This window comes from Magnolia sinica, chromosome 14, assembly GCF_029962835.1.
Source record: "Magnolia sinica isolate HGM2019 chromosome 14, MsV1, whole genome shotgun sequence".
Taxonomy (NCBI): Eukaryota; Viridiplantae; Streptophyta; class Magnoliopsida; order Magnoliales; family Magnoliaceae; genus Magnolia; species Magnolia sinica.
In genome coordinates, this window is record NC_080586.1 from 78,744,600 (window position 1) to 78,770,112 (window position 25,513).

Consider the following 25,513-nt stretch of genomic DNA (forward strand, 5'->3'; position numbering starts at 1 on the left):
GATTATGACCATCTTATTAATGCTATTTTTACACACTACTGGGAAAGAGTGGACCATAATCTAGATAAGTGATGTAGATGCTAATGAACTACATGCACGGAAATGTTTTCCAAATTTAATTAAGGCTCGTTTCAACACAGTCATGCATGAGGATTTTGCAGATGGGATTTTTATTTCTGCTTTTTTAGTCATCTTAATGAAATGGCTTAGGACCTATTTTGCCTGACAGTAAATGAGGTAGGATTTACAAGTGCATCTAAACTTACAATGCAAAATAAGGTTTATTACATGTTTTAACTTTGATTAGTTTATCCACAACATTTCAGATTTTTTCTATTTTGGATTTTTCAAAAACTTTTGATTTTTTTTTTTTTTTTATAATTATTTTACATTGTCACTTCCTGAATCTTGACACTCGAGGTAAGTCTATACGTGGGTGGTACTAATAAAGAATCACACAAATCAGATTAATCAACCGTAAGAACTAATCCGTCTGATTAATTAAACCACGAATTTAGTCTCTTAATTTGTTTATCTAGGGCTCAAATATCGTCGACCTATCACTAATTAATTAAGACAACCTTAATTAAATAAAAATCTACCAAAAGCCGAGATAAATAATGGTCAAATTTTAATTAACAAATCAAACTAATCCAATTATTTCTTTTGCATAAGAATCAACAGTCTGGGATCGCTAATATTGAATCACAATTTTCACATATTACGAGTAGATTACGCTATGAACTTATATCTATCATTTTTCTAACATACATATCTAATGACTACAATGGCTTAAAAGATTGGTACTATGGAATCAAACTCGGTTTGTATCAAATGGATGGATTCGCGAGTAAACGCATTCCTGTGTAAACAATCTTAACCGTCTATATTAAAGCCCATTAATATGGGAGATTAGGCGCGAGATAGCCGGTTTTTCAAAGGCACGAAAATCCAAACAGTGTATCCCACCTGATGAAAGGCTAAGATCTTGCAAACGTGTTGAACATTGCCACATGTGCCTTGGATGTGCAGCTGAGTGGGCAAGACTCTGCTGCATACCAGACATGTTAGTTACGTTAGTGGTGTGCCATCTAATGGTGGAGACTCTTCCAGCACACATGGGACATTTGGACTAGGATCCCTCTAATTGCAAACCAGCATGACTTAAATATTGCTCGAAAAGATAATACTATCCATATGATCCAGTGAAAATGAAAACACCAACCATCCGATTTTTCCAATGAATTTTGCCTGACTCATTATAAGCCATCCATTTGATAGCCAATATTGGATGACGAAGATTATTTCATCAATGTAATATTAAACATCTTATCCATCCACATTAACACCCACAATTTGGATGGTCTGGATAGCCCAACATCTGTGCCCCATGTGAAGAGGACGAGTCACTACCACTTTTAAAATGGTGCAAGACTAACATTAGAGTCATTTGATTGTATGTAGTAGTATAGTCCGCCGTCGGCGTAAGAGACAGAGAGAGAGATTTGAGTATTTTTGAGAGAGAGAGAGAGAGAGAGAGAGAGATGGTGTCTTCATCGCCGGTGGTGAATACATACCCTCTGTCGAGCTATACCTTCGGAACGAAGGAGCCGAAGATGGAAAAAGACACTTCTGTTGCAGATCGTCTTGCTCGAATGAAAGTCAAGTAAGCTTTTGTCTCTCCAATAAATAAAAAAAACCCTATTTTTTAAATTTTATTTTTGGCAAAACATGCAATTAGGGTTCTTCTTCCTTTTCTAGAAACCCTAAGGGGTCGTATGCCAATCTTACGGTGTATGTTCTGCTGTTTTGCTTTTTTTTTTTTACCCCCCCTCTTTTTTATTTGAGTTTCTTTCATTGGTAAGGAAAAGGAGAGGAGGAATTTTATAATGCGGGACTGGTTTTTTATGTGGACCGTTCATCTGGTGCCCCCCTTGTTATGGATGTGATATCACTAGGGAATCTCTTTGTTTGGGTTATATTAACTCTTTTGGATTAATCGACCGTAAATGGACGTTACCCGATCAGCCAATGATCCATGTTTGGTTAGAAAGAGAGATCGTTTCACTTCTGTGGTACTCAGGATCAGCTGCATGAAAATGGTAGGATAAATGGGTGCTATTTTGAATGGCCCATGATTCACTAGTCATGCTGAGAAAATTTCCTGTCCATTGATTTATTTGAGTTGAATATGATCCATTGAAATTTTTTCCATTTCAACGGTCTGCATTCATCGACATGTGTCATGTGCAAAATCATCTGCTCAGCATAAGTTTCTTAGTCTGTTCCATCTGCAGTAGCACCCAAAACGTGGATGGTTTTGATCTTCCAACCATCTTTGCTTGTGGGCTCCGGTGGGGCAGCACATGTGGATGATCCTGAATTGTGATATGGGCTAAACAAACTCTTAGAAGAATGCAGTGATTGTGTGGAATTTTCCGTTGTAGTAGGTCCTTTCTGGTACATGATCCAATCATCATTGGTTTGACCTGATGAATGTCCGGTGAAGGTGAAGAAGAGCTGATACCGTGATGATTGATGAATAGCTTGAGTACCACATAATATGTATCTGCTGCACATGTGGCATTGATGCCACCAGGTTATCAAATCAATGAGGTTTTGATACCAAAATCGCATGAATGGATGAAGAACACACCAACAAGAATGTTGGAATAGAGGAATAAACAATTTCATTGATATTCAAACTTCTATTTACAAGTACTAAAACAAAAACTTTGATAAATAAGAAATTTGAATGCCTTACCTCCTAGACCACTCCCCTTTCTATAGACCCTAAAAGACAATCCCTATGAATATTTAACAAAGTTCACTCAACTATTAAATTGAGTTCATGTCAATCTAATCTAAGATAGCAACAAAAAAGATTTGGCCCTAAAAATATTAAAAGTAAATCTACTAAATAAATATATATATATTTTTTGATGTACCAAATAATCCCCAATATCTTCAGAAAATCAATCAGCGTATCTTCAAAATCAGCCCCCTCTATCTTCCAAAATAGTAAATGTGGTCTGGTCTCTGACATTTAGCTCCCCATAACTTGCAACAAACACCACAAATTTCAGCACATGGTGGCCCCATGGTGGGCCTGTAGCTTGCATCAGGCATGCATTAATGGTGATTGGAACAATTGATTTAGTGGGACATATTTCAAAAGCCAAGGTGATTGAGTATTGTGGCCATCTGATTTGTGGCCTACAAATGGACAAGTATGAAAAACTTTTGAGGAAGGAAAGTTTCAAAATGTGATTCAGACATGAAATTTGGGCTTGTTTCATCCATGTGAGTTTTTTGGACGATTAACAAGAGAAGTTGAAAATTGCTCCAGGCAGAGCCCGCTGGATTCGTGTGATGGCCCACCAGAACAATAACTAGAAAGCATCACGTCGTAGTAGTTTACATATTGCAAGAGGCTGATTCTGATTCGTTGCAATGAACTATTCTTGATTCATTGCTATTCCCCATGGTAAGTGCGACTATATGGTTGGTGAACATAGGTAGTCCCTACACTGGGCCCTAGTATAGTAAGTGGCGATGTCAAAAACACAATGATCAAGCTATATTAATTATCTGATCTGTGAGCTTCGAGTGGATGATGGAACAAAAGGTTATGGTCCATGCTCAATAAGTTCATTAATCAAAAGGATAACATCATCCTACTACCAATTTGTTTTCCACTGTGCCCATCAATGGGATGACCTGCTTGATGGATAGTCTACATTCCCAACCATGTAGCTACATGCCTGGTGGTGAGTGACACAGAAACAAGTTTGGTTCAAGAGGGAGTGGAAAGCTCCTTGTGCAATACACTAGTTGTTTCCTATGCAGCAATAGCATAAACATCATTATCAATTTGAATCCGGCAAAGCTAGTCTAGGAATCTCAGTTTGTTAGCTCATTCCTAGAACCGTCAATGATTTAGGCTTGTGTTGGTTTGTGCCTGGATTTTGAATTGGCTGGGCTGGGCCTAGTGGGCTCCCCCATTCAAAATTTTAATTTTGCTCTGCCCTAATCCATACAGGTACCAATGGGCCTAATTAACACAGACATAATCTGTACAAGTACCAATGGGCCTAATTAACAGAGCCATACTCATTCTTTTGAAAATTGGCCATCACCTTTATGCAGTACAGGGGCGAACCGGTATTTTAGAAAAGGAGGGGGGCGCATTGGCCCGATACGCACCTTATTGGCACCGAGAAGTGGCCTATGACCATGAGTAGTCCATTTCAATTTTTTCAAATTTTATCTTAAAAAAAAAAAAAAATCTTTTGTCAAGCACTCATTAGATGTGCTGGTAGAGACAATGCAGTGTGTGAGAGTGATCTAGGGTTCAATCTCTAGTAGTGTTACTTTTCCCAAAAAAACATAAAACTAGTTTTTTTCCTTCCTTTTTCACTAGTTTTGTAATTTTAACAGAGGGAGCTTAAAACCTCATTTATATAAGTTTTGGGTGATACTTGATGAATTGAAGCAGTATGAACCATTTTGGGAAGTTGGAAGAATGGGAAAACTCTCTCTCTCTCTCTCTCTCTCTCATCTTCTTTTTATCCTATTTCAGTATAATGGGCACTAATTTATCAAAACATGCTTGATTTGTATTTGATTATTAGGAACTATATATGCTAATTGAAAGGTGTGTCAATTAATATACAAATGTTTATTGAAAGATGTGTCAATTAATATGCAAATGTTATCTTTTAAAAGAATAGAATAAAATCAAGCTTGTTTTAGGTGGGCTGGTGTGTGCACGTCCCTACTAGAGGGGGGACTCGATATTGAGTGCTGATGTACTTGTTTCACTCTTCCCTAAAATGATGATGTGCCCCTACCAGAGGGGAGACTCGATATCAAGTCCTAAAGATGTACTGGTTCCAGTCCTGCTTGAATGGATGATGTAATGCTGATTAAAAAAAGTAAAAAGCATTGAATGTGAAACTGTAACCAGGCAAATAGAAGCAAGTTATGGCAAATGATACCTATAATCTCCTGATTGATACACCCTTTCTTTTCTAGTCACGGTCATAAAATTTTACTATTTTATTAGCATATTTCCAAATCAAAGCCGGTGTGCAAATAGTGGCTCCGAACATTATAACCATATACATAGCGCACCAAATACCAAAATAGAAAGAAAAATTTCTTTTGATAGCCACGACTGAGCTGCACTTACAGTGCAGCATCATTGTTACACAAATTTATATGTATAGTCATTGGTTACCGCCATCTGACTGAGGTTTGAAGTGCAGATGGAATATATGAAACTATGACTAGTTATCACTGTCATCATCATCATCATTTGTTGTGGTTTCCAGTCCAAGGTTTGCAAAAAATGATTGCTAATAAGGCTTGTGTCGGGTGGACAACAGCTGAATTTTTTGCAAGTGGTATATGTTCTAGACGATTTATCAATATGTTGATTAATGCTGTTGGTGTGAATTTGTGATTGCCAGCTATATGAAAGAAGGTATGCGGACGAGTGTGGAAGCAATTCTGCTGGTCAGTAATAACATCTTTATCTGGATTCCAGATTATACAAGTTGTATTATCTCTTTAAGTTATCAGAAAGGCTTTGTTTTCTTAAAACATTTGATATGATGACATTGGTTTCTTTCGGCATGACACTGCTCTAATTTTCCTATATATTCAAGCTGAAACCTGAAGATGCCAGGTTGAATATGTTATTAGCTGTGTATACATTTGTGTGTCTGATAAGTTTGTTTAGTCATCAAAATAGGAAACACGTTCTCAATACAAATCAGACTTTCCTTATGCCCTTTTCGGCTGAAGTGTTGGCAATGTCATTGGCCTCTCTACCCCATGTGGGATTAAGCTCTCTTCTTCCAAGAATGCTTGATTTTGGACCACCAGTCGGTATATGCCCAATTAACACTGATTTAAAAAGAATTACAGGGCCTTGCGCCTCATTAGACATGTGTACCCATGTGTGTGTACAAATTAGTGCTTCTAGATATGGATATGTTGGTGCATATATTGCCTTACTATAATTTACCATTATCATAGTATAGTTGGCCTCACTGTATTGATGCATGCTTAGTAGTTTAGTGCCCGAGTAATATGAAAGGAATATCCACCATGACTATGTAAGCATTATGGAGTAAAGAGATGTAAAGCAATCTTAATACAACAACTTAGTAACCATGTGAAACAATTATTCTTAGAAATCAAATTACTAGATTACCAACCACACATGCTCCGGTTGCACTTCCTATGCAACTGACTGGACTACACATAATGTCTAGGATTAAGAAACAAAGACGTCACAGGTCGGGGTATTAATTTTTTTTCATGCATCCCACCACCAAGGTTTCCTCTCCCTCCCTCCCTCGCTAAGTGATAACTAGCAATTGATTTAAAAGGGGAAAGATACAATAATCCATCAGGATAATGGATGCAAGGATCTTGTAGACGGGTTATTCCAAGCGACACCTTGCTTTGCAAGGGCATTGCCCATGGAATTAACTTCTCTCGATGTGAGTAGAAATGACACTCAAATCAGAACATCTTTTTATAAGTTTGTTCTCAATGGGAGGTTGCTTCCAAGGGGACAAATTCCTCAAAGCCCACGCAATAACATTTCTGGAGCCACCTTTAATGATGAGGACTAGGGAAATTTAAGAGGAAAGGGACATTCCCACTTTAAAGTTACAATCAATTCCATTGGAAGGGCATCACCAAAGACAGAGACTAATGGGTATCACCAAAGACCATTGGAGTGATTGTTGGGCGGATGAAATTCCTCTAGCATAAAAATTCCCTCAACATTACTCAATATCGCCGTGAAACATTATGGTGAAAGATAGTTGTGAGGTTGTGGGAACCAAGACAGTTTGGTCCATCCAATATCGGACAATTGGATCTCGAAATCAAAATGGTAACAATACTTCTTGATTGATTGTATTAAGTGGCGTTTTGTCCATTTTAAGGAGATGTGAGTTTGGGTGCTCTACCCAAAAGGTAGTTTCTCTTACGAGATCTTTATAATAGCATTATGACCGACTACTAATCCCCAACTAACATGGATAAAAGTATGGGACACGTATGCCCCTCGGGTGGAGGTGTTCATGTGACTACAATGTCAAACAACCAAAGGGTAGTTTCTCTTCAGTGATCTTTATAATAGCATTATGACCGACTATTAATCCCAAACTGCCACGGGAAAAAGTTATGGGGCACATTTGCCCCTCAGGTGGAGGTGTTCACGTGACTACAACATCAAACAAAATTCTCATGATAGATGAGAACTATCTAGTAGATGTTGTGGCGTCTAACTTTGAGGTGCAGTTGAGGAACCGTAGATGTCCTTACAACTTCTTCTTTTGAAGCACGAAATATATCATTCGAGTGGAGGCAATAGAACATGGAAGAAGTATTTGGAAGATTTGGATCTCTTACATGTTCATCCCCTAGGATAAGAAATCAAGTAGGAGTAGAGGATTTATTTCTGTTAGATTTCCTTATAGAGATCAAGCTGAATTTGCCATTTAGATTTTTAAGGGGAAGGAAGTGGATGGGAGTATAATCATAAAGTGGGTAGGAAGAACCACCACTTTGTCTCGTTCTTCCCTTGGGTCATAGACTCTGGTCTTAAGTGAAACGAACTGCCCATTCTTCAGAGTAAAAGAGAATATGAAGTTTTTTGACAAATAATTTTCACAAATTGTCCTGTTACCATCGAAACCAAACCATTTCAGGTCGTCGCCAACATTGTTTAAGGATACTCTCAGACCCTCACGGTGATATCCCACCATTAGTTGGAGATCTAAAGTCGTTGGCTCGTTGCACATGCTCTACATGTCCTATAACGATCTTATAGGCCGAATTCCAGCATCATTTAAGAACAAAAATGATCTTGAGTTATTACATCTCTCGCAGAATAATTTGTCAAGTGTATTCCGTAACGGTAACAGTGACCGTAACGGCCACCACCGTTACCTTTACGATACGGGGTGTAATGGTCGTTACGGGGTCTGTAATAGTCTCCGTTTTCTTTTTTGAAAAAAGAACTCAAAAACGTGTATCGGCCCTGTATCAGACCATTATGGCCTTTACGGGGGGCATAACGGGCCGTTACGGAGTTTGTAGCGGCCTTTATGGGTCAATTTTTTCGTAACGGCCGTTATGACATTTATGACCTTGTAACGTGTAATGGTTACTACCGTTACCTTTACGTAATGGCCTTTATGATACATTATGTGTGAAAATTTCAACAGCTTATGGAGTTAACATTCCTTGTAGTGTTGAATCTTTCGTAAAACCACATCGTAAGTAGCATATACTATAAAGTCAACAGTTTCTTACATTCACGGACGAATTATTTTAAGGAAATTTGGGATAGTCCACTATCAAGAAAATGTGGAGATACCAATGTTTCACAACTATTAACACAATCAAAAAGCAAATATGACTGGTAATCTGCGTGGATTAGGTTTTAGAGTTAGATACAGAGTGGGAGTGGGAATGATTTATGGATTCACAAAGGTGGTGCTCAACTGATCAATGGTATCTCTCACGAAACATGTTACACTTCCAATTTTCAATCAGAGATAGGTTTTCTATAATAATTTAGTCTCCAAAACAAAAGGTGAAAACATGAAATATGTGACCATCAACATATAGTTAAATACATTAGATAGAAAAGTATAAATATAATCCTTCTTCCCTCGTGTATCTGTTCCCTTCAGTTATTTTGCTCCTCCTAGCTTCAATTCTCTTATTGTCTCTAAATTAGATCAAATGTCGTAGAGGGAAAATTCAACAAAAGCATTCTATCGATAAATAGAATATATTCTCTCATTACCTTTGTCCAAAGTGCTAAAGTCAAGAAAAGAATTTCCACTCTCACTCCGTATCAAATTCAAAACCCAATTCATACGGATCCTTAGTTGTATTTGCTTTTCGATTGTGTTGACAACAGTGAAACCTTGGTATCTCACATTTCTTTGATAGTGGGGACTGTATAATCCAATTTCTCTTGAAATGATTCATTTGTGAATGTAAGAAACTGTTGATTATATGGTATGCTATCCACGAGGTGGTTTTGTGAAAGATTCAATACTTCAAGGAATGTTAGCTTTGTAAGCTGCTGAAGATCTCACCTGACAAATTATTTTGCGAGAAATCTAATGACCCGGGATCATTTATGTTCCATAATAATGCTGGAATTCGTCCTATGAGACGGATGTAGGACGTATTGAGCATGCGCAATGTCTTTATATCTCCAACTAATCTGGGATATCCCCGTGAGGGTTTGAGGGTATCCTCAAATAATGTTGGCGAAGGCTTGAAGCGGTTTGGTTTCGATGGTAGAAGGAACCTTGTGCAAATTATTTACCAAAAAACTTCCCAATTTTTTTTTTTTCAAACTTTAAAGAAGAAGCACTTTGTTTCACTTAAGATTAGACGCCTCTCTTTGGAATCGGTGAGATATTGGTTTTTGTTTAATGTTTTGGCAAACTAAGGTTTGTGGATGTGCACATATCATAACCTAGCCCATGCATGGGTTGACTCTATGCCCATTGCAATGGGTTCTCAATATGAGGAAGTGTTGGATACACACACACACACACACACACACACACACACACACACACATCGACAACAAAAGTTACTTTTGCAAGGGTGAAAGTCAACATGGGGAAAGTTTTTTTTTTTTTTTACTTGAATTGGGTGCTCGATTTATGCCCAAATAGAAACCTCATCTTGGAATGGGTCAATCACAGCCATAGAATCAGATGGTGGAATCTTTGACATTCTTGTTGTAATTTTGTTGACTCTTTTTCAGTCGTAGAGCCAGCAAATCGGTGCGTGGCTGGGCTTCGACTGTTGGAGATGCATATATGGAGGCTCAGGCTTTTGCTGCTGCAGAGTCCATGGCAAATTAATTGCTGAGGCTGAGGCTGGAAAGGCTTTGGTTGGTGTGGATGCAAGTGAAGCCTCATGGGTGAGAATGAGAAGAATGCTTCTAGACCAGGATTGGTCGGGGTAAAGAGAAGGTTGGAGAAAATAGCAAAAATGTTGGGAATAGACATTGATGATAGGAAGAAAACTTTGGAATCATTCTAAAAAAATGGAAGGAGAATAAAAAACAAAGAGATTGTGAAGGGCAAGTCATAAGCCAAGAAGCATGAGCATTGGGGGATATGGTAAATTTAATTTTGATAGTTAGTTACGATTCAAGGGATATGATTCTTAGATCAATCAGGTTGGGGATCAGGTAGCGGTGATTATAGCTAAAAACCCTACTCTCTTATGATTAGACATGATTCTTAGATCAATTGGGTTGGGGATCGGGTAGTTGTGATTATAGCTAAAAAACCCACTATCTTACAATTATGAGGCAAGGCCCTTGTGGGGTCAAGCTGCAAAGCAGCTTGCAGAAACTGTGCATCAACGATCTGATCTGAAAGAGCAAAGCAGATATCCTGATATTGCAAGAAACTTACGAGGCAATTGAATTGACGCATCTAAGGTCCAATCTCTGTGGTGATGATTTTCACTTGTGGGACTGCTATAGGAAAGATTTATGGGCATTCTTGTAATGGTCTTGTTGATCATTGCTAAATTTGGATGTGTTTAAAGGTTATGTTCCCTATATATTCTATTCAAATGTGTTAAGTGTGGTTCCGTTGGAGCTTATCGGTGGTATATGGTCCAAATGATCCTAGCTTGTGCCAAATTTTTTGGCCAGAGCTAGTTGCGGTTCTAAGAAGGTGGATGTGATGGTGTCTTGGTGAGACTTTTAACATATAATCATCACAAATACGTGGGGTTTCTTGAATTTGTTAAGAAATGGGAACTATCGTTGCATGATCCTTTTAACTAGGTTTTGCTCGTGGATGTGCTGGTGTCTTGGTGAGAATTTTAACATATAATCATCACAAATATGTGGGGTTTCTTGAATTTGTTAAGAAACGGGAACTATAGTTGCGCGATCCTTTTAACTAGGTTTTGCTCCTGCTTCGAATTATGCTTCGGATTCGTACTCTAGCTCCCGCTTCCCAGATGTTTAGAGTTTCCAACATTTTGAAAAGTTTCTCAAACTGGTGCTTTTGTCAAATAACCAGGAGGCTCGGATCATGTGCCGGCTGTAGAGGCTTTGATTGATGCAAATGGGAAAACCATTTTCCAGAGCCTAACAAAGGGCTCCGAGAAGTGAGAAACCAACATCTAATCACAAACCAAATCTCTCTCATCATCCTTGGAATCATGGGGTCCCAAACCTTTTAGATTGCAGAACATGTGGTTACAACAATCATATTTCCTTGATACTGTCAAGGGGTGGTGGGAGTCTTCCCAAATCGATGGAAGGGCTGGGTAAAAAAAAATCATGGGTAAGCTCAGATTATTAGAGGTAAGTTGTGAGAGTAGAACAACTATACTTTTGGAGATGTCAACAGTTTGAAAGAAAATATCTGGATAAAATCAATCTATTTATAGGGAGGAGGAGTAAGACTGTTTTCCCAAGACTGTTTTCCCGAGAGTGTCTGGTCAAACAGAGAAGAGATGCAGCTTAAAATGGAATCCGTTTTGATTGGAAGAGATGACCTGGAGACATTGGGACCCGCTCTCTCCATATTCAGAATTGTGGTGGAGAGCTGGATTATGTTAAATGTCAAATGCTGTTGCTTTGGGTTTGGTGAGGGGTTTTGGTGTTGGTAGGTTTGATTGATAACATCCTACTTCCAGTTCACGAATAACACGCTTGTTTGATGCCTCTAGAACAATGTTGTCAAATTGCATATGCCATCATATATGACCAACATATGTTGTTCGCATATTTTGCTCTAGCCTTAATCATTTTTTTTTTTTTTGAAAAAAATCTAAAAAATTAGGAAAAACTATGCCTTATTACCAAAAGTGATTGGATTGGATTCTTTTACATATGTCATTGCAGTTTGAGACTATTAGACCATCTATAAATTAAGTTATATATATTTAATTATTAATATTATATTTACATAACATTTAACAAAACAATACCCGATTGCATATGGAGTATGCCATCGCATTCTTATCGTACAAAAAAAGTATGCCATCAGATACTATCTTGGAATGCATATGCCATAAAAAATGGCATATGTGATCCTTTCGAAAAAAATGGTATATGTGATTGCACACGACAACAATGCTTTAGAAACCAATGAAGAATCACAGAAGGTGTTCTCTGATGTCTTTGAAGTGATATAGGGTGTAAGGGTTAACTTGAGGAACAATGACCTCGGCATAGTTGGCCCAAAGGGGAAGAGAAGTTCTTATACTAGGTTTTTGGGGTGTAAGGCAATTGGTTTCCTGATGAAGTAACCTCCATTGTACATTCAGTCCCTATTTAAGATGCTGGTGGTTCTACCTAGAAATATTAACAAAATTCAAAGGGACTTCATTTGCAGGGAGGAGAAGAAGAAAAAGGTTTCATCTTACCAATTGGGAGGTGCAAAATTCGAAAAGGGATTGAGAGATTCGAATGGAAATTATCAAGATGGAAAGGGAGGTGCTTGTCTTTAGCCTAGCGCATCACCCTTATTAAATTGACCCTCTCTATTCTCCCATTGTATTTCATGTCCCTCTATAGATGCCTGAAATTGGTAATAGATAAACTCAAAAAGTTGCGAAGGGCATTTTTTGTGGCAAGGTGTGGAGGAAAAACATAAATTTCACCTCTTAAAATGGGAAGAGGTATGCTTACCCTTAGTCGAAGGGGGTGCAAGTCTGAGAGACCTTGATTCTATGAATGTGGCTTTGCTTTGCAAGTGACAATGGAGATTCTTTGTCAAAGAAGGAAAGCTTTGGAGGGAAGTAATAGTAAAAAAGTATGGGTTGGAAGAAAGAGGGTGGGAGATCAAGAAGACATCGCTCTACTGTGTATCGACCATTTGGAAGGCCATTGACTCCTCCCCCCGTCACTCATAGCTGCTTCATCATTTGATCTTGGGAACGGTTCCTGGATAAGGTTTTAGGAGGATACATGGTGTGGAGGAAGGCCTTTGATGAAGGTCTTCTATTCCTCAATGTCTCTATCTTCGGAGAAGAACATCACTGTAGATCGCCGCTACTCTTCCGAAGGAGGAGGGTTGCATGGTGTCCCCCATGTAGGAGGGGCCTTTTGGACTTAGAAGACTTTGCAAGCATACTGGCTTGTCTCTAGCATTATTCCCCTTTTCCGGACTTGTGCCACTCATTGGTATTATCGGCATCCTCTTCCGGCTCTTTCTCGGTAAAATCTTTTTACAATAAGATCCACCCCTTGTGGAATGCCCTGGAGAGCCTGATCATCCCTTTTGCATTTTGTGCCACACACACACACACAGGTTTCTTCCTTTACGTGGTTGGCGGGTAGGAAGCGGATTCGAACGATAAACAATCTTGAGAAGAGGGGAATGACTCTCCCGAACACTTGCCTTCTTTGTATGAGCAATGCCGAGTCAGTCAACCATCTTTTAATTCATTGCCCTTCTGCCAATCAGATATGGATTCACATATTTTGTCTATTCAAGGTGAAATGGACAATGCCACAATCAGTTCCGCAAATGCTTTGGTCTTGGCATGGTGTTCACTTGGTGAAAGATAGTCTAACAATGTGGTGGCTGATCCTTATGGCTTTCCTTTGGAACTTATGGGTTGAATGCAACGCTTGCTGTTTTGACAACAAGCTTAAACCTTGGGGTCAAGTTTTTTAGAAGGCAAAAAGGGATGTAGCTGAATGGGCCATTGAGTGTCTTCACGTTGATATTAATGTAGTTTGCTCTATTTTGGATATGTAAATTCTCTTCAGAGATTTTATTATTTATTTATTTATTTTTGTCTTGACAATTTTGTCAGTCAGGTTCCTAATAAAATCATCCATAGCTCTTCAAAAAATAAAAAAAAATAAAAAAATCAGAAAGGGACGGTGAACGGTGGGAGATGAAGGGAGAAAAATTGGGCCCTCGGTAAATGGTGGTGGAGATTTGGGGAAGAACATGAAGCTTTGTGGGGAGATGTTATTTTCTAGAAATATGGTTGTGCAGGGGGCGTTTATGCTTCGTTGAGAAGTGTGGGATTGAATGTTTGGAAGGAAATTAGTTGTATTGCAATAAGAGATGATCAGGAGGCTTGTGCAATCTCAAACAAAGTCGGTAGCTTGCTTGAAGAGGGGAGTCGCTTTGAGGTAGGTTGCAGTGATATACTTCGATTTTGAAAAGGTGTGGCTAGGGGCTGTTAAATTCGAAGTTTCTTTCGTTCTTTATTCACGCAAGCGATGGATAAAGAGGCTAAAGTTGCAGACTTTTATGAGTCCATTGGGGGCTCCTTTGTGCGGAATGTTCTCCTCAATAGAAAATCAAATGATGGGGAAATGAGGAATTTTGCTTTCTCATGAGCATTCTCCATGAGGTTAGCATTGATAAGTGCTCATTCTCCATTGGGGCCATTTCCTTTGTGTGGAATGTTCTCCTCAATAGAAAATCAAATGACGGGGAAATGAGGAATTTTGCTTTCTCATGAGCATTCCCCATGAGGTTAGCATTGATAAGTGCTCATTCTCCATTGGGGCCATTTCCTTGAGATGTTCAAGATTCAGTTGTAGAAAGATTATAGAAAGATTGGTCTCTAAGGAGTTTTTATGGAATAAAAGAAGAAGATATTTTTCTTTGGCTACAACATGCGATGTTTTTGGTTTGGCAAGTGTTGGTGTGTTGCCATGGTAGAAGAAGACCAGGGGTTTATTGCGATTGCTAACATAGAGTATCCTCGGTTGTTGGATATTAATCTACAACCTTTATTTTGCCTTTTTGTTGCATTGGAGAGGAAATTTAATTGGTTGATCTTCAAGAAAAGCTACATATCAAAATTGGTACTCTTTATTTTGATTTGGTTTTGTCAATCAGCCCTATATTTAATGTGCAAGACTTTACAGTTTATCTTGGGGTATTATGAAGACGAGCATAGAAGTATGAGCTATCCAAATACCCAAGGATCACGCTAGTCCAAGGAAGTCATTGAAGAAGTGTTGGATGATAAAATACAAATAGTTTCCACATGCCAAGAAAGATATCAAGTGGATGAGTCAACGGAGATCCCACAACATGTGGATCTTAGCGGACAATTTCAAGCACGTTATCCCACAGCTCTATGAGTATATCGCCACGAACTCAACAGATCCACATTCTTCCAAGCCAGGGGAATTGATGCAATCACATCTCATACTGTATGTGCAGGCTCCACATGTGTGCACAAGAAGAGGTCTGGATGGAGGCCTGCTTAAGCTCGTGTCGCAGGAGTCCCTTGGATGTTTCCATTTCCTCTTTTATTAAAGCTTTCTTGGTGTTTCTTTTTTTTTTTTAATTAATTTATTTTTTTTAAATTCCTTTTAGAAAGTCCAGTTTTTGTAGATTAGAGATCTCAATTCTCAATGACTTATGAATAGGGTCTAATGGTCGTACCTACATAGAACTTTTCATGTGAAGTTCTCAATAAGAGTTGCTGAGATTTTTCTTGCTGTAGAAGAGGGTAGGGGGTTAGTGATCTCTAGCATAAAGGCTAGAGGACTGTTGAACCCCGCCCCTGGACTTTCTTTTTCGTTTTATCTATCTGTGCATGTGGATATTTGAGCCTGGCTTGGTAAGTATCAATTTGCAATTTATTTGCTTCTAGTTGCATTACTTGCAATATCAAACTGTAGAAATTGCCCCGTTGAGGGGAAATGGTCTTCTTCCCAGTAAAGATGAAAAGCAATTAAAGATTATGAAAACACATTCGAAAATTAATGAAGATCTTTTGAAGGCATTGCAATGCTAGATGCATACTGGATGTTAGATAACAAAGCAGTGTTCACAAACCTTGATATTTGGGTGTCGAGCAAGACCATACTTAAGACCTGTCCATACCTGTAACTAGGCAACATGCCTGCAAAAAACATAGCTGATTCATCTCTTTTGGGTGCATACATGCGAGAGACGTGCGTTTGTGTCTTCTGGGATTGCCTCAAGACTCAAGGAGACTGCTTGATTATGTGTCTGTACAAACAACAAATATTTATTCCTTTGAAGTCTGACAGATTGACTCTCTTTTTCAGGTTCAGGAGCATAACCATCCCCATATACTTCTCTTGCAAATTGGAAATACCTTCTGCAAACTTCCTGGTGGACGTTTGAAGCCTGGAGAAAATGGTGCATATCTGTTTACTTCCGATTGGAAAGTAGAATTGAGAAGGCCCATAAGAATGCTGCTCTTGGGATGATATTATCGAATTTCTTTTTGGAAGATTAAAAAAAATAAATCAATAGCGGTTGTACTCATTTTATTTACTACTTTGTCTACTTGGCTGAAATTTGCAGAAATCGAGGGCTTGAAACGTAAATTGTCCAGCAAACTTGCTGCTAATGCAGCTACTCTTCAGCCAGATTGGCAGGTTTGACTTTGAACTACGCAAAATCATTAGATTACTTTCATAACATGTGTACAACAATAGAGGGAGAGATCACCAATTGAGTTTTACTAAGTCCATCCCTACCTCTCCGTACATGCGTTGGACATCAGTTGGGCTCCACAGTATGGATGACGATCTATGGCCCAAGTGTAAGGCAGATTTAATCTTCAGGTATGCCATGGCTTTTCAAAAATTCTCAATGGTCCATATTCAACATACAAATGACTGGCTTAGTGAGTAGAGTGGGCTGGATGGCCTATTCCTGGGCAAAGTCATCTAACAGTAGGGCCACTCAGTGCATGGCTTGATGTCCCACATAAGTGCCTGGTTGGCATGCATGGCCACGAGTAGAGGTGCTTGTGGGCTTAGTAAAAGCAAAACTAGTCGCCATAAAATTTCATAACATCATAAGATGCCATTTGGTTACCTTTCAAAAAAAGGAAAAAAAAATAAGAAAAGAAAAATAGAAAAGAAGAAAAAAAAGGATACCATTTGGGTTGGAGTTTTTTTTTTTTTGGTATTTATTATATATGTATATGTATACCGTATGAGGAACGATAGAGATGGACATGAATGCATTTGAGGAACTTATGGGTAGTAGTACCAATAGGTAATGAGATCAGGTAAGGTAGACAGATGGTTTGATCATATGCAACAGTGACCAATAAACTTATTAGTAGCAGCACCAATAGGTAATGAGATCAGGTAAGGTAGACATAGATGGTTTTGTCATATGCAACAACGACCAAGAGCCGCTGGTTAGGAGCGAGTTGGTGCAGTTGAAGGCTCTAAAAGAGCAAGGGGAAGGCTCAAAAGGACGTGGGTGGAGGCAGTGTTCGAAATATCGATACTATCGGCCGATATATCGGCCGATATTATCGTTATCGCACCACTACGAGACGACACACTCGCGATAACCCCCGGAAGATACCAAAAAATCTAAAATCTAGATATCGGCCGATATATCGTCGATATCGCACCAAAAAATCCAAATATCGGCTGATATATCGTCGATATCGCACCAAAAAATCCAAAAATTTGAATTAGAAAAAAAAAAGGAAATCGGAGAGTACCTGGCTGTAGCGGCGATCGGAGGTGGGCCATTCGACAGGTAAGTACGATTTTCTTGCCATTTTCTTCTCTTTCTCGGAGATTCCGGCGAAGAATCAGGCCGAATCGATGAATCGTTCCTTTCGGAACGAGATTTGAGGGGTTGCGTGCGTGAAAGATGGATCGGACTGCGTGGATGGGGGTAAAAATGGAGAGGGAAAGTGAAAGAGGGGCGCGGATGGGGAAATCACAGAAACAATTAGAGGAACGGACGAGTCCATCTTATTAGGGTTCGGAAAGTAAAAGAGGGAGAGTGAAAGAGGGAAAGTGAAAGAAGGATATATCGTTTGTATCGCGCCGTCCATCGTTTGTATCGCGCCATCTTATTAGGGTCTCAGTAAACTCACTCGGGCCCACCTTTAATGTATGTGGTCCATCCACGCCGTCCATCGGTTTTTCCATCTTATTTTAACGGTTGATCCCAAAATTTAATCATACCCAAAGATCGAGTGGACCATACCATAGGAAATAGTTGGAATAATGATTTCCACCGTTGAAACCTTTTTAGGGCCCACAGTCATGTTTACATGTCATCCATACCGTTAATAACGTCATTCTTACTAGGATGAACTGAAAACACAAACATTAGCATGATTCAAAACTTCTGTTGGCCCACGAATATTTCAACTGTGGACGTTCAATTATCCCGTTTTCGGCCCACTTAAGTATTGGATACGGTTCATTTTTGGCCTCATATCCTAAAATGCACTCACAAAACGGATGGACGGAGAGGATTTCTCACGAACATCACAGTGGACCCCACCTGGGTTCCCAGCGCAGGAACTTCTTACGGAAGGCTTTCACAGGAAATCTGTGTCCGAAACGGATTGGCTACTCCCACGGGCAGCAGCCAATGGCTGGTGGTTGGTGCTTTGTGGGCCCCACCATGATGTATGTGTTGCATCATTTTTGTCCACCTATTTTTATTGATCATTTTATGTTATGAGAGAAAAAATGAGGTATATCGAAATATAATCTGGACCACATTACAGAAACAGTGTTGAATGAATGTTGACCATTTAAAATGTTTTGGGAGCCATAAAAGCTTTGGATTAAGCTGATATTTATTTTTTCCCTTCATCTGGGTCTTTATGATCCAATCAACAGATTGGATGTCAAATAAACAGTGCAGTGGGCTTTAGGAGGATTTAAATGGTGGATATCCAATCATTATTGTTTTCCTGTGGTGTGGTGCACCTTAGAATTATATCCCTATACTTATTTTTATTAAATCCTAAAATGAACCGTAAAAATGGATGAACGGAATGGATGAAACGAATACATTATGTTGGGGCCCACATAGCACCGACCGTGCATGGCTGGTGTGAGGGAGTTCACCTGCGTAGGACACGGATTAGATACTAACATTTGCACAGCCAGACTGGCTACTGAATTGACGTCACCAAGTTCTGTGGGGCCCACCATGATATATGTGTTTTATCTACACCGTCCTTCCATTTGGCTAGATAATTTTAAGGCATGAGACAAATAATGAGTCAGATCCATATATGGAGTGGACCCCACCACAGAAAACAGTGGGGAGAGGGACGCCCACCGTCCATCTATTTCTCAAATTTTACTTCTTCAGCTCTTCTTTTGCTTTTCAATAAATTGGTTGTGTTTTCATACATGACTATGATATATTTATAAATATCATGCATCCAATTTAAATATAGTTGTATTAGTTCAGTTAAACATCGCATAGTTTAGGACCCTATACAAAGGAAACTTATTATGTGCATATTTTTTTGAGATGTTATGATTTAAAAGTGTGTATTAAGGGCTTTTTTTAACAATCCCCAAAGTTTCATTAAAAAATTCAACCATTTTCTCAATGTTTCCCCATGTTTCCCAAAAAGTGCGATAAACTATGCGATACAAACGATATATCCCATGCGATAACTGATACATATCTGTATCCCAAGGGTGCGATACATAGTGCGATACCGATAGTGCGATACCGATATTTCGAACACTGGGTGGAGGTAGTAAGAAAAGACTCAATGACATACGGGCTAACAGAAGTAATGGCCCTTGATCAAGGTGTGCAATAACGGCTGCCACCATTACTGTTATGATACAGGCTGTAACAGCTGTTACAGTCCCTGTTTTTTTTTTTTTTTGGAAAAAAAAAAAAATACTTGTATTGGCCCCATAACAGTGTTACAGGGCTGATACGGGTCTTTTTTTTTTCTTCTTCATAACAGCTGTTACGGCCATTACAACCTCATAACGTGTAACAGTTGGTGCACCATGCACTTGATAGAGTGAAATGATTAAGGAACATGATTGCACGTAGCTGACCTCAATTAGTTGGGATAAAAGGCTTAGATGGTGATGGTGATGGTGATGATGACGAGGCTGTTAAATAATTTATTCCATGTAGTTAAAGGATGTGCATTGCCTATGATACTTTAGATTTGAAACATCACGGGGCATTGCCTACGATAGAGTGGAATGATGGAACAATATTTGATAACTCTCAATCTCTCAGATGATGATGATGATATATGTATGCATTTCTATAAACACTAGGGCCGGAGAACTGTTGAAATCCTGCTTTCTTAAATCCCAAATTTGTTGGAGCCCACACCAGCACATCAAGTAGTTATTCACCAGGTTCTTACCACAAAATAGAATGTTTGAATCACTTCTTGTAAAATGGGATTCAAAATATGCCAAGCCCAAATGGTTTAAATTTTTTAGCATGTGCCTAGAGCTCCAATCACCTTCTGCACATGGTGTGCCGTACTAGCCTTACGGGCCATAACGGCTGTTGCGTAACAGTAACAGTGGCAACCATTACGCATTACGGGGCCGTAACGACTGTTACGGAAAGACTACAGGGACAATAGAGGTTTTCTTCAAAAAAAGAAAAAAGAAGAAAAAAACAAGAAAAAAGTAGGTTGTAACTTGTAACAGTGATCACAATGGTTGTTACGGCCACTGTTACTGTTACAAAATACCTTTTTCAAAAAAGGGCAAATAATATCTTGATGTTGGGAGCCTTTGATCCCTAGACCTCTCTCTTGCCACTCACCCCTCTTACCGCAAGGGCCACTAGCTTCTTTTTTCATTACAAAATACCTTTTGTATGTTTGCCAATCAGGTTGGTTATATGGCAGGCTAGGACTGGAACTCAAGATTCTGTAATGATAACATTGAATTCTGGTTTTGTTGTTAGGCTAGTTTGCAGGGCCCACGGCCCACCGTGCATAGAATCTATACTCAATAACCTGATGTCTGATCATCCACTGCCACTTGCTGCAGATTGGAGAGTGTGTAGCCATCTGGTGGAGGCCAAACTTCGAAACAATTATGTACCCATACTGCCCTCCACACATAACAAAACCCAAGGTGAAAGGCATCTCAAGTTTAAAATACTGACTACGTTTTTTGATGTTTGTGTTCTTAGAAATAATGTGGGAGTTGCCCTTTTCTTTTCCTTTTGAAATCCAGGAGTGTAAGAAGCTTTTCCTTGTTCACCTGTCCGAAAGGGAGTATTTTGCGGTGCCGAAAAACCTGAAACTGCTTGCTGTTCCACTGTTTGAACTCTACGACAATGTTCAGGTATGGCAAGCCCTCTTACCTTTAACAGCCAAGTCTGTTTTAGGCAGTAAATTCTCAAATAGCTTATCTCCTATATTTGTTTCTTTAATGCTCACATCATGCTTTCCAACCCAGTGACATGCAATCCAAATGATGTTGTGGTATGGGTATGTTTGGTTGCACCATCACGTAGTTCATGATATTTTTTGCCAAAGTAGACTGATGAATCAGGACATTTCATGATATTTGTTGCAACCAAACACAAGCAAACTGATTATTTGAAATGACATTATGATCTATTCATGAGGATGTGAATTGTATCTTGAATCTGTACAAGTGGGACCATGGTCTGGTGATCCAGACAGTTGATCTGATGGGCATCACTGTTAATAGAGCATGCCATAAAACATCCCAATTTGCAATTCTACTCCAATCTCTGGCCTGGAATGGACCGTTTGAGGAAAACCATAATGCTCTACATTCAACAGAAAAATGCCAGAGATATTAGATGCCTTAGATAATCCAATTTGGGAGCTTTTCTGGGACATGATCTGTCCTCAGTGGGCCTGTCAGATCGACAATCTGCATCACCAAACCATGGACACACCTGTACCAGCTCAAGACCTGAAGATGGTATGCATAACCTCAGTTCAAGAGAATGGTATAATTCCTCATTTTAAAATGGCATATCCAAGTAGAATAAACATCTAATTCTCAATGTAGTGCAATCACATTTACTCATAAAACAACAACATGTTTTCATGGAAAAAATGTACGCTGTTTTAAATTTCTAATTGGTTGCTTGCAAATGCACAATTTAACAAATGGCCTGGGTTTTGTATTTGTAAAGCAAATGAAAAGGAGAACTACAAGCAAGAACCAAGGAGAAGATGTGGCCCACTAGATTATTGGGTACTGTGACTTAAGAAACACCTCTGCTTGGAAACTTCACTTGTTGCAGAAAGCCCGATTGTTACATTTCCACCAAATTGACCAAAGCCCTGCAAGCAATGCTTTTCTGCACTTCTTTTTACATCTCCACAAACCGAAAAAATAAAAAATAATAACCATGCCGTGACCCGACAAGATTGGCTATTTATCAGGGTGTTATCAATGCCACCTTAAAAAGGTGTAAGAACTTCCACCATAAAACCAACGATTGACTGCAGTTTATAAAGAGATGATCCACCAAAAACATTTAAAATGGTCATTTGTCTTTTCCTTCGATAATGCAGGCTATTCGATAATCTTTTGTTTTGTCTAGGTTTTCTAGGAGGTTAGGTCAGGCAAAATGCTTCCATGGTTGAGATCCTTTTGTTTTCCTTTTGATAAAAGTACCAGTAGTTAAGATCTCCTGATAAGGGAACACTTGGTATAATCCACTGAGAATGGATCCAACTAGATGCATTATCTGGGTAATGCAAAGATGGGCACACCAGTACATGGAACAAAAGATTCTACATCATTTGACCGACCATTATATATATATAGGGAAAAGGTACTATGCGCTCGACCTCATGAGTCCGTCCCATGAGGTCGAGCTGTGTGGGCCCCACCGTGATGCGTTTCGAACATCTACCCCATCAGTCAGATGCACCATTCCATCGTGGGCCTAGGTCTCAAAAATCAAGTCAATCCGTGACTTGTGTGGGCCACACCACATACAGAAGTGGGGAGGGGCCGTGCACCATTAAAACATTCATAATCATTTTTTGGGCCCACCGAGATGTGGTTTGCAAATCCAGCCCATCCATTATGTGTGTCCCACTTGGATGAGGGTTCAGACCAAGTTTCAGCAGCATTCAAAACTCAGGTGGGCCCCACCAAGTGCTTTTATATGTTTTAACGGTGTCTTCACATGATTTTAGATGGTATGGCCCACCTGAGTTCCGTATACGGCTGATTTTTGGGATATCCCATAATTTAGAGGAGACCCATCAAATGCACGGCGTTGATGGTCGACACGCATCACGGTGGGGCCCACACAGCTCGACCTCACGGGAGCTTATCGTGAGGTCGAGCGCATAGTACCTTTTCCCATATATATATATATATCGTAGTTGTCTTCAAAAACAAACAAAAAAAATAAAAATAAATCTATAACATGCCTTTTCCTCAAGAATGTCAGTAAATTTCCTACACACATCTTTCCTGAAATATGTCACGTGAACCTGTTTGCAGAGATATGGGCCGGTTATCTCCACTATCCCACAACAACTATCCAGATTCCAGTTCAACATGATCAATGCATGAGAATGTGGGAGAATGGTAGAATCATTGTCTCAGGCCGAAATATTCTTAAATCAATCAGCAGATAGGTTCTTCAGGCGGGGTTGGTGGTTTTGCAGGTAGAAATCATATGACAGAAGCTAATTTGTCTTAAGTTTATGATTATGCATTTGGACAGCATGTATCTGTTTGGTCCTCTTGGTTTAGTCTTTATCCACATGTTTTCTTTTTGTAAACTTGCTGACCTGATTTGAGTTTTATACACTCTTGTACGAATGTGGGCCCCTACCTGTTGTGGGGTCAGCTATAGAGATGACACCTAATGTGCTCATATTGAGGTGTAGGCTCACATAGGATTGGTAGAGATGTATGAGTTGTCTATCAAAACCGGTGTAAGATGGAAGTTGGATTGATGATAGTATTGGTAGAGATGTATGGGAATTATGTGGGAGTCTGTAATCAGGAGAGCTTCTGATCAGTGCTTGTGCATCCATGTAATTTTATTTTTTTTCTGAAAAAGAAAAAAAAGGGTCCTGATATTCTAACATGACCTGTTTACTTATTCTTTCTTCCTTGGACCTCTTGCTAAAGCCCATGCTCTCACCTTAATGATGATACCTGTGTGTGACCGGATGTTTGCGGGATGTAGAAGCCTGCCATGTAGATGATCTGCCCCAAGATCAAGTCGTTCTATCCATCCACCGGGAGGGGCACTAGTGATTTGAATATGGACTGTTGTCATCGTTTCACTCAACTGTCATGCCTGGGGGACTGCAGAGTTGACAGTGGAGTCCACCTGATGGATGTTTGACATGTATTAGGTCCACTGTTAGTGTTGTGCTTGAGATTAGTAAAACTCAATTAGTTTGCTTGGTCCATACTCCTGGGCTTATTGATCTATGATTGCATGAAATTACTATCTGTTTGTGTTTTAATGGGTTTATGCAAAGTCACAACAGTAGGAACATGTGCCCGCCCTCAATTGAGGGAGATGTTCCAGATGTCTCCCCAAGTGGATTGTACCTACTCGTGGTCCATTAGTGGGATTCCTTTTCCAAGATACTAATCGGATCACCATCATTATCATCTAAGCCTTATCTCAACTAATTGCAGTTTGCAGAAATCTGCATGAATCCTTGAAAATCAAACATACTATTTTCAACATCACTTTTCTTTACTTCCATGAAGCATTTTGTGCGTGTGGCCAATCCTACCGGTAGGATTGGTTAATGGGAATGTACTTGAATTGTACTTTGAGCATTGTCTGCGTATATAGATCTTGCCTTCTGGGGTTTTTCTTTGAGATGAGATGTTGATTTTAGTCTAGGTTTGAAAGAAAAATGAATTGAATTGCAATCTTAATCTGAGGGGAAATGTCTGGAGAAGGGGGCAAAACAAGAATTCTGTTTTCGACTCTCTTTTATGGTCTTGAGGAAAGATGGATGTTCGGTTGGAAAAATCCACAAAACACTAACCAAACTAGCAAGTAGATAAAGCTTCTATATTGGCAGTCTTCTTCTTCTTCTTCTTTATATATATATATGGAAAAGGTTCTATGCGGTCGAGCTCATGGGAACTTCCTATGATGTTGAGCTGTGTGGGCCCCACCGTGATGTATATCGAACATCAATACTGTGCATTTGATGGGTCCCCTTTAAATTATGGGATATCCCCAATCCCAAAAATCAGCCATACACGGAACACAGGTGGGCCATACCATCTAAAATAATGTGAAGACATGCCTAAAACATATAAAAGCACTTGGTGGAGCCCACCTGAAATTTGGATGCGGCTGAAACTTAGTCTGACCCCTCATCCAAGTGGGACACACATAATGGATGGGCTGGATTTGTGAACCACATCTCGGTGGGCCCAACAACTGATTATGAATGTTTTAACGGGGGTAAGCCCTCTCAACTTTAATATGTGGTGTGGCCCACACAAGTCATTGATTGACTTGATTTTTAAGCCCTACATCTACCATGTGATGGTGCATATGACTGATGGGGTGGATGTTCGACATGCATCACGGTGTGGCCCACACAGCTCGACCTCATGGGAAGTTCCCATGAGCTAGACTGCATAGAACCTTTTTCATATATATATAAAAGCTTTCAGTGTAAATAATAATAAGATGAGGAAAAGTAGAGTTAGCTGGTTGGACCGTGTGCAACAAGG

At 39.4% G+C, this 25,513-nt stretch overlaps 1 protein-coding gene across 1 annotated transcript; it reads left to right on the forward strand.

Annotated features, from left to right (window-relative positions):
• The first annotated feature begins 1,475 nt into the window (after positions 1 to 1,475).
• Positions 1,476 to 23,882, forward strand: LOC131224652 (pre-mRNA cleavage factor Im 25 kDa subunit 2). The gene is made up of 7 exons (XM_058219926.1): positions 1,476 to 1,666; positions 5,475 to 5,520; positions 16,094 to 16,187; positions 16,356 to 16,429; positions 20,828 to 20,914; positions 21,017 to 21,127; positions 23,288 to 23,882. Exons 1-7 carry the CDS (start codon positions 1,545 to 1,547, stop codon positions 23,357 to 23,359), a joined length of 606 nt encoding a protein of 201 aa, XP_058075909.1. The 5' UTR covers positions 1,476 to 1,544; the 3' UTR covers positions 23,360 to 23,882.
• The last annotated feature ends 1,631 nt before the right edge of the window (positions 23,883 to 25,513 follow it).

Bases quoted from the DNA above. Each gene is read 5' to 3' on its own strand.
- LOC131224652 (XM_058219926.1), top strand. From the start codon at position 1,545: ATGGTGTCTTCATCGCCGGTGGTGAATACATACCCTCTGTCGAGCTAT. The intron at 1,667-5,474 runs GTAAGCTTTTGT...TGTGATTGCCAG, and splicing joins CTTGCTCGAATGAAAGTCAA to CTATATGAAAGAAGGTATGC. The intron at 21,128-23,287 runs GTATGGCAAGCC...ACCTGTTTGCAG, and splicing joins AACTCTACGACAATGTTCAG to AGATATGGGCCGGTTATCTC.